Source organism: Parambassis ranga, chromosome 16 (genome assembly GCF_900634625.1).
Source record: "Parambassis ranga chromosome 16, fParRan2.1, whole genome shotgun sequence".
Lineage (NCBI taxonomy): Eukaryota > Metazoa > Chordata > Actinopteri > Ambassidae > Parambassis > Parambassis ranga.
In genome coordinates this window covers 11854988-11870467 of record NC_041036.1, presented here as the reverse complement: position 1 = coordinate 11870467, position 15480 = coordinate 11854988, and the positions used below count along the sequence as shown (strand labels likewise).

At 40.4% G+C, this 15480-nt stretch overlaps 2 protein-coding genes across 4 annotated transcripts in view; one reads left to right on the top strand and one right to left on the bottom strand.

Moving 5' to 3' along the window:
- adam22 (ADAM metallopeptidase domain 22) overlaps positions 1 to 15480 on the top strand; it is a 46900-nt gene that overhangs the window by 14768 nt on the left and 16652 nt on the right. For all 3 annotated transcript variants that reach the window (XM_028424722.1, XM_028424721.1, XM_028424723.1), the window contains exons 4-7: positions 771 to 837; positions 4822 to 4904; positions 7112 to 7175; positions 15282 to 15348. In XM_028424722.1, the coding sequence (XP_028280523.1) occupies positions 771 to 837; positions 4822 to 4904; positions 7112 to 7175; positions 15282 to 15348 (281 nt within the window). The remainder of the gene's footprint in view (positions 1 to 770; positions 838 to 4821; positions 4905 to 7111; positions 7176 to 15281; positions 15349 to 15480) is intronic.
- cldn12 (claudin 12) lies at positions 11433 to 14838 on the bottom strand. The gene is made up of 3 exons (XM_028424726.1): positions 14701 to 14838; positions 13471 to 13734; positions 11433 to 13374 (listed from the first exon to the last, which is right to left on the bottom strand). Exons 2-3 carry the CDS (start codon positions 13687 to 13689, stop codon positions 12565 to 12567), a joined length of 1029 nt encoding a protein of 342 aa, XP_028280527.1. The 5' UTR covers positions 13690 to 13734; positions 14701 to 14838; the 3' UTR covers positions 11433 to 12564.

Sequence of the window (15480 nt, the reverse complement as noted above, 5' to 3'; positions counted from 1 at the left end):
TTGTTTGTTGTAGATCTGTTTGTGTATATCCAGTCCTCAGATTACTGCTGGCGCTGCTCCCTGAGAACTCCCACGCCTTCTTGTGTATTTGTATGTATGAATATCAGCCTGTGTGTGATATGTTCAGGTCATTTATTTATGAGAGTTGAAAATATTTAATTATATTTTCAACTAGGCTGAAAAAGAGACAAATACCCATTCATTTGTCGCATTCCTTTGCATATGTGTGTGTGCAGTAGAGCTCATACATCTTTGTCTCAGGTTGAGCTTGCGGTGTGTAACTCCGTTGGGATTTTTGGGCTCTGCTCTGCTCTGCTGAGAAAGCACACACAGGCTAATATTTATGCCACTCTTTCTCTCCTGTACTTTCAGTTTATTTCCTGCCCTCATCCCATTCTGCCTGTGTTGGTTCTTTTACTACTTACTGACCTTCACTTGTCCTTCATTTCTCTGATAGACACACTCTTTTTTCACACTCTCTCTCTCTCTCTCTCTCTCTCTCTCACACACACACACACACGCACACACACCAGACATTTGCTAGAAGGCTGGATTTGTATAATTGTGTTTGTGTGAGTTTGTGTGCTGGAAATAGCCTTGTCCCTGAACGCTGGTCATAATTAGCTGAGCTAATGCTCTGAAGCTCGGCGCTGCCACCACAGAATACGATTGTTCTATAAAACATAAGCACACTCAAATAACTGAGTGACACTTGAATAAAAATCATGCATTTTCCATCTTTAATTCCCTTTTGTCTTCTTCTCCTTCAGTGATCTCCTGTCTTCGGGGTACGTGGAGAGGCATTTGTCAGAAAACGGGAAGACAGTCATCACCAGTGTAAGATTCTGCAAATCATCTTCCCTCATGCTGCGTCACACTTTCACTGTTCCCACTTAGCAGTATTTCTTAAGTTCTTGACATAAAACCATTCAGCCTTTCTTATTTACATCTTTTTGGGCTGCTAGCAGATGTTTTCAGTGTTAGTCACTGGTTAAAAAGTTAGCAAGTACCAGGTGAACATAAATAAGGTTTTTCTGATTGCAAAAACTAACCCATCGGTCAGTGGAGTATTTGACCTAAGTTCATCAGCTCTTCTAGAACCAGCTGTGGTTTAAGGTCTGACCACAGCTGGTTAATGTTTTCTAACCAAATAGTGACAAAAATCAGCCATATATGTTGTTTCGGGTGAACTTTGGCTGTCAACTACAGCTAAAGCTACAGAGTCAACGACTCTGTAATTGACCAGAGTCTTGGCTCACCAGATGGGTTTGTTACAGAACCATCTGGGAAGTTGTTGTCAGAATCTGTTTGGACAGAGCAGACACTTTCAAAAAATACTTGGCAGGTGATTGGATGAGCCATCTGTCTGCTACGTCTGTCTTCAGCCCAACTTTAACCAATCAGATCACTTCTCACTGTCATCACACCTAAAACACACCCGTAGCTGCTGGTAGCTCCTGTTAGGGGAACATGTACACACACATGCACATGTATCATTACTGTCATGTGAGATTATCGTCATACCAGAATCCTGCTTCCTTGCATGGTATCCCCTGATTTTATTTTCACAGAGAGAAACCACACCCCACCCATCTTTCCTCTGTTCATCTTACATTACTGGAAACTTCAGTGAAGCTGTGGCTGGAACCCTCAGCTAATATGAGATTAAGATTCCTGTGATAATCCTCTAAAATCTAAACTTCAGTTACAGGACATCCGCTGAGACGTTGTGTTACATGACATAAGTGGGGAGAGATTACAATGGTCAGGATTTACTTAGCTAAGCAGCAGATTAAAGAGAAATTAGATACTTTACAGAGAATGATCCATAGTATTACACTCATAATTATGGCACTTATTTGAAAGCAATCTGTGAATTAATTCTCCTTGCAGATGAATATCCAGAACTGCGCTCCATCTGTAGTTGGCATGGTTTAATTGGATAGAACAGAAACCCCTTTTACTATTGCTTTGAGAGAGGTTAATATGCGACAAGCCCTGTTTGTTGCTCCGCTCACTGCAGAGGTCAGAAAGTCAGCTACTCTAACACAGCTGCTACTGCTCTGATAGAAGTAGGTCAAAATCCTCTCTGCTCATGTAGGAGAAGTAGTACCAGGCAGTTAAATGTGGCCTCTGTTGTAACTTTCTGTTTAAAGTTTGCGTATTCAGAATAGGAGGACCCCTATCATAAGTAATCAGACTCACACTGCTTGTTTTTACTTTACATAATTGTGAATCCAGCCTGGATTGTTTTTAAAGCACACAAGCAGCTTTCAAGCTGTTAAATTCATATACTTTCTGTCTGACAGTGTTTGCTTGTTCTAGCTCTTCATTAGATCAACACATTGATTACAGTGTGAGAAATACTCACACAAGCTTTAATTAAGTGCCATCTTTTTTTCCTCATTGATATGTGATTCATATCACCCACCACTCCACCCTCTTGTGATGTGCACTTTATGTGAATGTGACATTGGCCCTGAGCATTAGTTTGTATTGACAGGCCTGTTGTATTTATGGAGTTTACTTGTTTCTCCTACTATCTTATGTTATTGCGGTGCTCAAACTTTAACTGGGAGCAAAGTGTCCTACTTGTTTACCAAGTGTCTAACCTCCACATTTTCATTGTGTATTGTGTTGTCTACATCAGATGATTAATTACTCTTTGTACAGGTCTTAGGAGATCACAGATCACACCAATTTAGCATCACACACACACATTGAGGATGTACCCACAGCACAGGGTTTTGGGTGTTTCTTCCTTTGATAAGAAGTGGAGCAGAAGGTTCAGGGCGACAGGGAGAGGAGAGACGCTCGGATAGTAGAGCACAGCGCCACTTATAAATAGCCTGCTGTGTCTCTTCGTTTCACTCTCCCTCTTTGCCTCTTTACACAACCTATCTTTCTCTTCATCTGTAGCTCCAATTAGGCGGATCATCCACATTTACACACACTGTTAATTTTGTTACACCTTTCATAAGTTTAGTATTCTGTCAGCCTGTGTGTTGTTAAAATTGCACTCTACTTTGTATTTGTCTACTTATCTTAAAAATGATATTGTGATAGAGTTAACAGGATGTGCTTCTGCCGTTTGTATCCAGTAAGAATTAGGTTAAAATTAAAATGATGGTAAAGATATGAAAGAGAGAGAGGGGAGCTGCAAAAACTGTAAAAAGCTCAAAGAAAACAACAAAACAGTTTCAATGTGACTGATGCTACTTTACTGTTATAATTCAATCACAATGACACACACTCAAATGCACGCTACTGCTCACACACACACTTTCTATTCACACCCTAACTTTTGAACCACTTCTGATAACTGTAAACCGCTTTTAACTTCTTTCTGTTCTTGTGAAATATGTATAGAAATAAACCATAGGACCGGTATGTGGACATGCATGTTATACCTACAATGAGTGAAGACAATGAAAGTGTAATGTTCATGTGTCAGCTTGAAAATACCAACAAGATGTTGGTATGTTTGATGAGGCTGTCTCCCGCTGCCTCCTGTGTTTATGCAGAATCAAGCTGTAGTGCACTTTGACAGTTGTAATCAGTTACATCTTAAATCAATGTACATTATACACAATGTACCTTTATGTTTGTACAAAAACATAAAGGAAATATATTATTTTAAGGCTCCATTAACAATTGAATCCAACTATAGCGAGCTACCTACTTAGGCATGTTAACAAAATTGCTAACAGTATATGCACTGAAATACATTTTAGTGCATGTATTCTATATTTAATGAAACACATTCTAACCCTCCCTGCACTGCACATTGACATGTGAGAAATATAGATCTTATTTAACTCTTTTCAAGGAAGTTAATACACATGTATGAGATCAAATAGGAAGCAATGTTGCATGAACAGTGTTCAGTTCTTATTGAGTCAAGGAAGTTAAGATCAACAGAAAAATTGTAGCAGAGAGGTTTTGTTTCTTACAATTAACATTTTCTGTGTGTAACTTTCTTTCCCTTTACATGACAATGTGTGTGCTGTACACAGCAGGCAAAAAAAAAATCATTTAGAAGATTTCAAGTGGAAGAATTTGGTTCGCTTACGTTCAGCCCTGACCTCAAACCCATTAACACCTCTGGCTGTTAGCAGGATAATAACACACACACAAAGTTCAGGTTTCCACGTGCATTTGTAGTTTAATAACATGCATCCTCACACAAACCCATCAGATGTGGTCCACTGAAAGAGCTGGATGCAGAAGTGGATGTAGAGGTGCGTTGCTTTGTGCTACATAAGAGTTTAGAGCAGAAATTGATCCTCTGATAAAAGCTGCGTTTCCTCAGGGAGACCCGCTTCCTGGCTAATGGCTGTTAGGCAGGGAGAAATGGACCAGGAAGAGATGCAGAGCACTTTAGACACTTACACTTCATACACGTCTATAGACAATAAATGTGTGTTTATGCTTGCAGAGAGAGGAGGAGATGCACACACACACAGATAAATGAAGACAGAGAAAATGAGTGGTTGACTAAGATGGAAAAAAAATTACCAGTGACGGATGGTGTGGCCTTCATCTGTGGAAAAATTGGATGGATGTGAATGGGTTAAAGTGGAGGTGCAAAGTAGTGAATAAACACACTTACTGCATGCTCACATGCCTGCACCACATTATACTTGGACTTGTGTGTATTAGCAAATGAATTCTGTGTGATTGATCGCTCTGGCCTTTTTTCTTGATGGAATATGGTCATGCATACGTCAAGTGGAATAATTCACTCTGTGTTTCAGACATTTTAGGAAGGAGCCATGTACATGAGCTTACAGTAATCTGTGTGTGTTTGTTTTTGCACAGGGAGGAGAGCATTGCTACTATCAGGGAAAGGTCAGAGAAATTCCTCTCTCCTTTGTGGCTCTCTCCACATGTCATGGATTACAGTAAGTACAAATATTATGGATGTGATTGTATGTGTGTGTTTGTCAGCCATAGCTGTCTCTGTGTGCTCACAACCTGAGCCTTTACTCCCATTTATTCATTAGGTCGATGTAATTAGTTTTAGCCAGCCCTCGCTGACTCTCTGCGCAGGTTATCAGAGACAGACAGACAGACAGACAGACAGACATCTTCTCCTCTTCTACTTCTCTTGTTCTTCTTCTCTTGTTTTTCTCTCCTCTTCCTGTTTCCTCCTAACGTTGGTATTTTTAGCATTTGCGCTTGAAAGTAACGCTCTGTCAGCGAGATGGGTCAGAAACAAAGCCTTCTGGGAATATGCTCTGAATACCTGTGCTTTCAGTCAGTGAATGTATTTTTGTGTGTATGTGTATGAAGAAGGCTGTTGATTTTGTGTAAGTTTGAAATCAAGTTGTTGTAATGTCATCATGTGCTTAAGGGAACATATGAATAATTATGTATAAAACATGCACCTATATGAATTAAATTTGTTCAGTTTATATTGTAGTAGTCTGTAGTATTTTAATTTTATATAAAATAACAGCTATTTTGTTTTTATAAACAAAACTGTGACATGGGGATTTATTTTGTTAGGTTTTTACTGGATTCATAGAAAATATTCCATCCTGCACATCTGCACATTGTTGACAGATCATTATCACTTAATTATCACTTTCCCCTTGAAGTCCAGGCAAGATAAAATTCAATAATCAGTGCTGACATGTAATTTCAGCTAATTATGTGAGCAGGTCAGATTGATACTTGCTGAGTAAGTTAAAGCAGGCACAGGCTTTTAATAATGTTTGTAGTTTTTATATCATTGTGGCAGTGTGGTAGGAAAATTCATCTAACACAGCAAATTATTTAATGGTGCATGCAAAATAATGAAAACAGAAGCAGTGCAAGCTTATAAAGCTGTGACAGATTAAACAGATTTAATGTATTACCTCCTGCTATATATGTCACATTAAGGGCTAAACGGCCTAAATGTCAGAGTAGCCTTTTGTGTCAACAATAGTATTGATAATACAATTTGACTAAAGCCTTGTGTAAGATGACGGTATCACTTAGGTAAAGAAATACACACTCTGATATTATGATGGTGTGTGTCTGAGTGCGTGTGTGTGTGTAGAGAGAGGAGGAGGGGGGAATGAAGGGAGTATATAGTGGTGTCGGGGGGTTAGACATTAGAGGGAGAGTATTTCCCTCATGCTGAGTCAGGTGTTTACCATAATATACTTCCTGCTCTCTCTCTCTCTCTCTCTCTCTCTCTCTCACACACACACACACACACACACACACAGATACACTGAAACTTTACCCTGCAATGCAATAGGCTTACAGCTGTATGTAGAGGGATGGTGCTCACAGTTACATTCTTCAAATGTTGCCAGCTCACTGCTGACTCTGGATTAAAACATCATATGAGCTTGAAATTTTTGACTGAAGTGCAGATGTTTCATCAATGTATTAACTGAAACACTGGTAAAAAAAAATAATCACTTTCAGTTTAGAACAGTGCAGACCTAGGATACTATGCAGGACCCTCAAGCTTCTAGGTCTCCTCCTTTTTTATTATTTATTATTTAATGTATTTAATTATTTATTATTTTTTGTAATGTAAATTACCAGACCCTTTAATTGTAACAATTGAAAACATTACGTACTTTGGACATTCTGATCCACTATGACCCATGCACTCCCTGTGTAATGTGCTGTAAGTGCTATGTATGCTGAAGGAGACGTATCTGTGCTGAAGGCCAGAAAGGCTGAAAAAAATGGGGAGAGAATATTAGAGGAGAAAGAAAGATTGTGTGTTCCTGCAGTGTTTACCCTTCTGACTTCACAATTTGACCCCGGCAATCTCCTAAAAGCTTCAGATAAAGTTAATTAATGGCTGATGTCAGTTCACGTGCACAGGCGCACGGGCAGGTGGGCTGAGCAGGCACAGAAGACCTTCAACCAGCTGCTAAAAGACAAACTGATTTTCAGTATATGATTGCTTGTTCAAATATCTGTTTGTAGCCTTTTCAGTGTACCCATTCAGTTTATAGTAAGGTAAAGTGAGATTACAGCAAACACTGAAGTGACTAATCTGTTACACTGATAGCTGAGTTGAGTTCTTCCATTTAGTGATGAATAAAACAACAGAAACTTTTGCTGATCTCTCCTCTCCTCTCTTCCTCTTCTTCAGTGGGATGTTTTTCGATGGCAATCACACCTACATGATTGAACCAGGAGGACAAGGCAGCAGCAATGTAAGTACTCTGAAAATCTGTGTGGATGTACTTTCAAGGAGCTGCTGATGACTCTTCTCAGTGAGGACTATCAGCATGTCCTCCCTCCATCTATATCAGCTCAGTCTGATGTGCCGACTCATTTGTTTTTGTCATATTACCACCGGACAGCTTGTGATTTTAACTGTTGTAATTTCAATGTTTATGTCTGGTTAGATTTTTTGTTTTACAGTGTTGGAGGTTTAGGAAAAATTGCAGCCATGTCACTACCGCCTTGATAAATATGTTTTTTCCTCTTCCATTTGCAAGATTTTGCAAGTTTTTTTTGCACGTACTAAGAATGAAGAGTTCGGGTGTTGTAACTGACTCAGGGTAAGGCTTGGTGTCACCTCAGCATCTTAGCTTAGACCAAAACCTTGTGACCTCTCTGAATATAATTTTCCTACAGTAGACATTTGGCGGGTGAACATTGTCCTGAGAGAAAGCTGAATCAGTACAGCTCACAAAGCAGTCACTGTGACTCCTATAGAAGCTTGAGGTCTCAGGACATAGCAGATTTACTGGTTAAAAAGCCAACAGACAGCAAAAAGGCCTTCAGCCAATTAGCCAATTACAGCACCATGATCAGAACGAAAGGACAAATCTAAGATTATCTAAAGACGCATTATGAGAGTGAAAGAGAGTGAAAAGGCTGCTGATACCCTGTGTGTGTATTACTGTGTCTGTGTGTGTGTTACTGTGTGTTTCTGGTCTGATTAAAACCTCCAGAAGATGTGTGGGTGTGGTGTTAATCAGTGAGGGACTAAACGGGAGCAGATAGGAGAGGTCAGGGACTTGTGTGTGTGCGCTCATGGTTGTCCGTAGTTGCCGTCCGGCACACAGATAAATAAGAGCATGGACTATGACTACAGAAAAATGGATATGGAGGAGAAAGGTGGAGAGATAGAGGTTTATAAAATAAATGAAATTAAATTGTCATTGAATTTTCTACAAAGAAACTGTAAAACCAGAGGAAATAATTAATTTGTGAAGGTAAATGCTATTTCAGTTAAGCAATAATGAAAAGGACAGTCAGACAGAGAATGAGCGACAACAACACTTGAGCCCACTCTCCACTCCTTACCTCTCTCCTCTTCCACCATCATTCCTCTTCAGCATTTTCTGGAGAGACAGAATTATTCAAGCTGCAAGAGCAACACATCTTAACTCAGAATGTTTCTGCAGCCCTCTATAAAAATAAAGTGTCTTGGGTTTCTTTTTTTGGTCACACGAACACAGTGACGTAAAATGCAGGAAAAAAAAAACAGTTGTGACGTTTGGCCAAAAACTCTGTGGGATATCAAATATTAAAAATCTATCCAAGGCAACATCTTTCACAGTCACACAGAAGAATTAATCACAACATTATGAACAAATTAGATTTTCAGATAAATAATGCAGAACTGTTTATGCTGCATGTTTAGTTTGTTTTTATCCTGAATTTTCCAGACAAATTAAACAGTTCATGTGTGTATAGCCACGTTTACTTTAGTAAATTAAAAAATGTATTTCTGCTTTTACAATTTATTTATATCCTTTTCATTACTAAAACTTAGCCCTGGGATACTGAGGCCACTTTCACTGTGATGTGCTGTGTCGACTGACTCAATTTTACATCTGTGTAAAAGCAGTTTAAGAACAGTTGTTTATAAATATAGTTTATATCTGCAGGATTTGCACTGCTGTCGATCCAAGTAATAACAAGAAACCAGCAGAGAGCTTATGTAAACACACCATCCACCATCGTGAATCTGCATGAAACCAGGCACGCCTGTTTAACTGAATGGCAGCATCCAGAATTCTCTCTCTAAACCACATCCCTCAAAGAAAACAAAGAGGTAGCAGTGTCTACACACTTCTGTCTTATTGTTCAATTTATTGTCTGGACACCCAACCTCTTGCTGTGTTTCCACTCATCAGGCCAGACCTGTGGCCTGATGCTGCTTGTGTCCTAAGCCCATCAAATGGTGTCATGTCATACTAGGTCAGCAGCTAGTGGCCTTTAGTTGTTGGTTTGTATTCATAAACATAGTTTGCTAAAGTTACAGGTCAGTTTCAGCATTTGGTTGTTAAAAAATGCTTCTCACCTGCACAGGTCTGTGCTGCAAACACATTTATCCATAGTGCAGTGCATAGCTCCATTGGCAGTATTGGTTTTGGCTTGTTACTTTGGGAATGCTGTCTGCATAACAATGCCACAGACAGTGCTGCCCTGGAGTGCACCACTGGCTGTCAGACTGCCAGTGAGGAGCTCCGGACGTCTGCTCCCTGTGGGCAACAGTCCATCCTGACTGCCCCCCCCCCCGAGTTCCTCTCTGTGTACGTCTTTCTCCATTTAAGTCTCACTTTGTGTCTCTTTGTCTCTTGTGACAGCTGGGTGTCAAGTCGATCTCAGGCACACAGATGTTTGCTGCTAAAACCTGTAGGTCCTCTGTATGTTAGATATAGAGACTCTTTTTTTCTCTTTATCAGTCAGTGAATGCAGAGGATTTTTGCTTGTGATGCACTAATTCTGTTTGAACTAATCTACTTGAAAGTGGGAAAAAATGGTTGGACTGCGGCTGTGTTGAGATGGAAAATCAGCGTGGCTCCTGTTGGCCATATGGTAAATCCATCTGCCCTTCTTCCGCCAAGGCAGAAAAAGTTATGCAGGACATTAGCTTAATGTCCTGAACAAGCTGCTCTTGTCACTGTATGAAGATGAACTGGTTTTAAAGTGTCCTGTCGTAACATGTAAATATACAACAGTAGATCGCTGAAATTAAAGTTCACACGCTAATAGTGATGTTCCTGGGTGCTTTGTGGCCGACACATCTTGAGTGTGTGTGTGCAACCAGACAGTTTATAACTGCGGATTCATGATGCAGACTGGAACACACCATATGTTCAAGACTCCTGTTTTGTTATGTTTTTGGGACACCTTTCTACGCCCCACCTGCACCTTGTAGATGATATGTTGCATTGTGATATATCAGGATTTATCATTCACATTTATGAACAAAAAATATTTACATATATAAATACAAATATCCATCCAGTATTTCTGTATCCACATCCACACATATCCTGTTGTGCTTTGTTGATAACAGGTTTGTGTTTTCATTGCTCAGTGTGCTTGATGCTCTGACCTGCAGGAGATGGATGACGGGAGGCTGGTGTGGGGGAGATGAGTGGGGAGGGGTGTGTCAGTGGGGGTAGTGCCAGGTTTTAGGGTGGGTGTGTTTGCATTAGGTGCCAAGGGGAGGATTTTTTTTTATACAAGCACAATCTGGAAGCGACACTGAAGCTGATGGGATGAAAAAAAAATAGGGGTGTGTCTCCCCGAGGCCTCAAGCCAACTTCATGTAACTAAACCTGGACCAGTTCATTCACACTTGCTGAGAGAGAGGGAGAATGAAATGCGTGTTATCCCGCCCTGCTTTATATTCATGAGCCAGCAGTGTGTCTCCGAGGTACCGTCTCCCTTGGCAACCCTGGCTCCGCCTTGTCTCTCTCTCTCTCTCTCTCTAGCTCAACATATGAAAGCCATCTGTGTAGACCTTCTTAATCTCCATCACTACACACCCCCTACCAAAAGTGTGTGTGCTGTGTGTATATTTTTTAAGTGAGATTATTGGCTACGAGTGATGATCTGCCGAACAAAGACAACACAGGTCAAAAAAATGCTTTGTTACGACAGTTAATTCAGCCACCACGGCTCTGATAATGGTGGCTGATGCTATGTGCGTGTTCTGTGTCAGATGCTCATTTTAATTAAGGCCTTTATTAATCATCAACCGCTAAACTCTCAAGTGTCACATCAAAGACAGAGTCGCTTCCAATTATGACTGCTGCAGTTTAGGCTGCTGTTAATTCAGATGCTGAGTCCACTTGGACTACATCAAAGATAAGACAAAACACTGGAGCACTAAATGCAGACTTTAATACAAGGCCTGCTGATTTTAATTGCCTTTGGTTTCTATCTGGAGACTGTGGTAACCCAAATATTTGCCCATGGAGCAGATCAAAGTTCAGGACAAATGTCAATGAGTTAATACTCTCAAAGTTGATTTTAAAATGTTCTGTGCATGCTAAAAAAAATGTCCCGTTACAAACATAGCATGCATTATTTCAGTAATGAAGCTCAGTTTCACCTCTTAGGGTAGATGAAGAAGAACAAATTCATCACAAATGACTCTATTCTGACCCCTTTAGGTACTCTTGTATTTTTTAAACTGGATTTGTTAGTCTCTGCACACATTTGTTTTCTAAATTATGTTTTATTCAAAACAAAAAAGCATAGAAAAGTCCGCTCAACAATGTCTTTGACCTTAACAGTGCAGTATAACATGGACACATATATGTTGATCAGTGCTCAAGACATATAAAAGGCAACAGGCTGAAATTTGGCTTACAGGACTTTTCACTACTGAACATCACACTTCAGGTTGATTTAACTACAGCACAATAAAACACATCACTACAAGTAGAAAATTACTGTTAGTGTTTTTGTCATTACAGTTCATGATTGTGTAATTTAAAAGCAGTTATAGGGTTCCTTAGTGCCATGTTTTTTCTAAATGCTATATTAAATATACATGTGTTACAGTAAATGATTGAGTTATATGTTAGAAGCTGAACATTTAAAAAAGAACTAAAGACAGAAGTCTGTAGACAAAGGCAATATAAACTGGCACAGTGTTCACAGTTAGTGCATTTGACACAATTATAACAGCTGCTCTTCACAGGGCACTGTGACAATACAAACAAAAAATACACATGGGTGAGTTATGTCTTCATCAGGACCACAGAAGACTAAGACATTGTCTTATGTTCAGTAGTGATTACAAAAGACCTCCATACTATGTATATGAAGGCAAAGTGTTAGAAACATAACAAAATGTAACAGAAAATAATCATTCAGACAAGCTTTCTTAAATCTTATATCAAGCATAGGAATGTAAACAGCAAGTTAGTCTGTTGGCCCATTTGACAAGAGAGAAGCTAGTGGTCCCACTATAGTGAAATCTCTTTCAGTGTTGGACAGCAAATATATATGTATTTTCTTCCCTTTCCAAAAAAGTAAGTGAGCTAGAGACAGTGTTAGTTGTACTAGTGCTTAAGTACTGGTAATCCTTGTTGTGAGGATAATCTCATCCTTCATATCGTACCTCTGAGGTTGTTTTTGCCCTGCTCTCAGCCTCTGTAATCAGCAATTTGCAGACCTGAGCTGACTAACAGAATTTAGGAAACTATCACTCCAGAGGCTGTAAATGGATCTCATGTTATAAACTTTCATCTATCATGTTGTATTTGTTTTATAAGTAGTGAACATTATGGAGGTTCATGGACAGAGACCTTCACTGTGCTGAGGTTCTCAGCCTCTTTTCTCTCACTCTGCCTGTGTTAACACAGGAATGTCAATCTCTATGGCTGACATTCGTGAGCGGGTGGAGTAACGATGGCCTGCGTAGCTGGATGCATAGCCCTGAGAAGGAGCGTAACTCTGTGAGGGTGCATAGCTCTGAGACGGAGCATAGCTGTAGGCCTGGCCTCCCACCTCTGATCCGTACCCATCAGGAGCAGAAAGCTGAGACACATACACCTGTGGTGGAGCAGCAGCAACCACACTTGGTGCATAGGCCTGAGCGGGCACATAAGGCTGGGTGTCAATCACTGTGGGAGGGTACATCTGAGGTGGGAAGGGCTGAGGACCATAAACTGGGGAAGGAGGATATCCGTTGGCAGTGAGAGGCTGGGCAGACAGAGAGGTAGACATGGATGGCAGTGGCAACCAGAAAGGTGAAGGCAACTTCTTACACATACAGTACCACATGAACATTAGCAGTGCAGCTAGCATCAATCCTCCAGAGCAGCCTATAGACACATACACAGCGAAGCCATCAGAGAAAATATTGTCATATTTGATGTTCAACTCCTTGGTGCAGAACAGGAACCACACTGAAGGCGCGATGGCAATTGCTCCGCCTAGAAACAAGAACATTCCAGCTACCAAGTGACAGCCTGCACTGTTCACCAGAAAGCGGATAGATTTAATGTCTGGTTCAGGCTTGTTTGAGCAGCAGCAGGTTTTACACATCCCAGCCATGCACAGCAGCAAGGCGACAGAGCCGAAGAACATGCCAGTAGGAAGGCAGAACTGCAGGAGCCGCAGCTCCAACCGGTCCACGTTAGAGTACCACTGGAAATAATAGAAGATATGATTTTGTATTAAAACCATTTTTGTCATAAACACAAAAAAACTCTCAGCAAGGAAGTAAAAGTCTCAAAGCCATACCTCTGAATCATAGTAGTAACATCCTGAATAGCCATCCTGTTTTACACATTTAGCCCACAGCCCATCATACACACTGATGTTCTTGGCATTGCGATTGAAGGTGACGAGTCTCGTCACACGCCACTGTGGGATTAATGCTGCCACAGCAATTCCACCCATAGACACAAAGGCAATGATGAAGGCAAAGGCATTGGTGGCGTGGATGTCCCGGCAAGACATTGTTGGTTGGTGCTGGCAGAAACTGAGGCGTAATAGAGGGAGTTCCTGTGAAAATCAGACAGAAAGCAGTGGCTGGTCAGTCCAATGAAGCAGTGTTAACTGTCATAAATATTTTTTATATATACCGAACTCCTGAAAAAACTTGATTATACAAGATCATCTGAATGGCCCCATTACTATTGATGTGAGTTAACTGTGCCACAGGCTGACCTAGCTATGGGCAACCCCCCTGTATCTCTATTCACCACAGTGTAGTTGACCCAATATCTGCTGTCCCCAAGAAACAATGCTCTCATTTCATTAGCAAACACAGTGGGAATGACTCTTTGGCTGAGGTTGCAGAGCATTACATAGACTCTACACACTGAACAATAGGAAATTGAATTGCTGACCAGGATGATGCAATTTTTTTTGCTTTTGTAGAAACCATGAGGATTTAAACTAAGATTATGTGTCTAGGTTGCTCTTTGCTACCTACTGGTTGTGTTTAAAGCAATAAAGCACACTGTGAGCTGAGTTCTTGTGTGTTAATGGCCCAAAACAAAAGAGGTTTACCCGGTTTATAATATATATTTTTGTTTTTATGTGTGAGTGAGGGAGACTTTTAAAGTCAGGATCACACAGCAGTTAGTTAGTTAGGTGGTCATGAAAAAAAACATTACTGTATGATAACAGGCCTTTACTCAGCTGTTATTACAGCATGCAAGACAACCCGCACAGCTAAGCTAACCCTGGATAGTTTTGCTAGCTGTGATACTTTTGGTGTTAACCCACCGTAAGGATATCGATTAAAAGTAATCGATATTTGGACATAGTACCAGCCGTGTTCACTAAACCCGTTGCCTGCATATAGTTACATAACGTCGAATTGTTTTTAATAAATATGTTTAACGCTTATTAGCCAGTAAGCTAATGGCTACAAAGTTAGCATTACTGTGTCGTTAACCTGTTGCGTCTCGATTGTTTAAATGTGGAGCTCAAACCCGTTAAATACATTATCGACAACAATACCTTATTTTCCTGGTGTCCAGTCAAGTGTTTACAGCGGAGACATTTCAGTCTGGTTTACATCCTTAAACACAACCTGAACCGAACCGAACCACAGCCTCGTACAGTTGCTCACAGCGTAAACAGGAAGTGGCCTGTGACTAACTTCCGGTGTTTCTGCCCTCAGTGCTGTTCTGACAGGCAGTTAACCCGTGCTTTTCTGCTGCTCTTGTTCACTGCTCACAGCAATTATTTTGTGACTTAAACTTCTGTAAACACAGTTTTTGAGGTGAGGCTGTGTGCAGGAATGAAAGAGTACAGATTAGATTGGATTTATTTTTATTTGGGTTCTCCTAATTAAACCCTCAGCTGTCAAGTGAACAGCCACTCTAAGACAAGTGTCCTTTCTTAACAGCTAGAAAGTGAACTTTTTCATTACATTGTTTATCTATATTTGTACTAATCTTTGTTGTGTGGGGCTGTCAGGTACCAGGTTCTATCCATCTTTGTTCTCAGGACTGAGATACTTCAAGTGGACAGAACAGTGCGTGCAGCTTTCATATCATCTCCCTGACAGACGGAATTCTTTTTTCTTTATCTTTCAGGGAGACATTCACATCCACATGATTTATAAGTCTGCAGGGCAAGAGGGACTGGGTGATCTTTTCAGTGGTAAGATGATGGCTGGAAAAGCAGTTAATATTTAACTAAGCAAAATGACTGTTGGGTTCTGTGTACTGTATTACATGTTAAACATAGAATGTGTGTTTGGCTGCTCCTGTATGCTCAGAGCAACTAATGTTT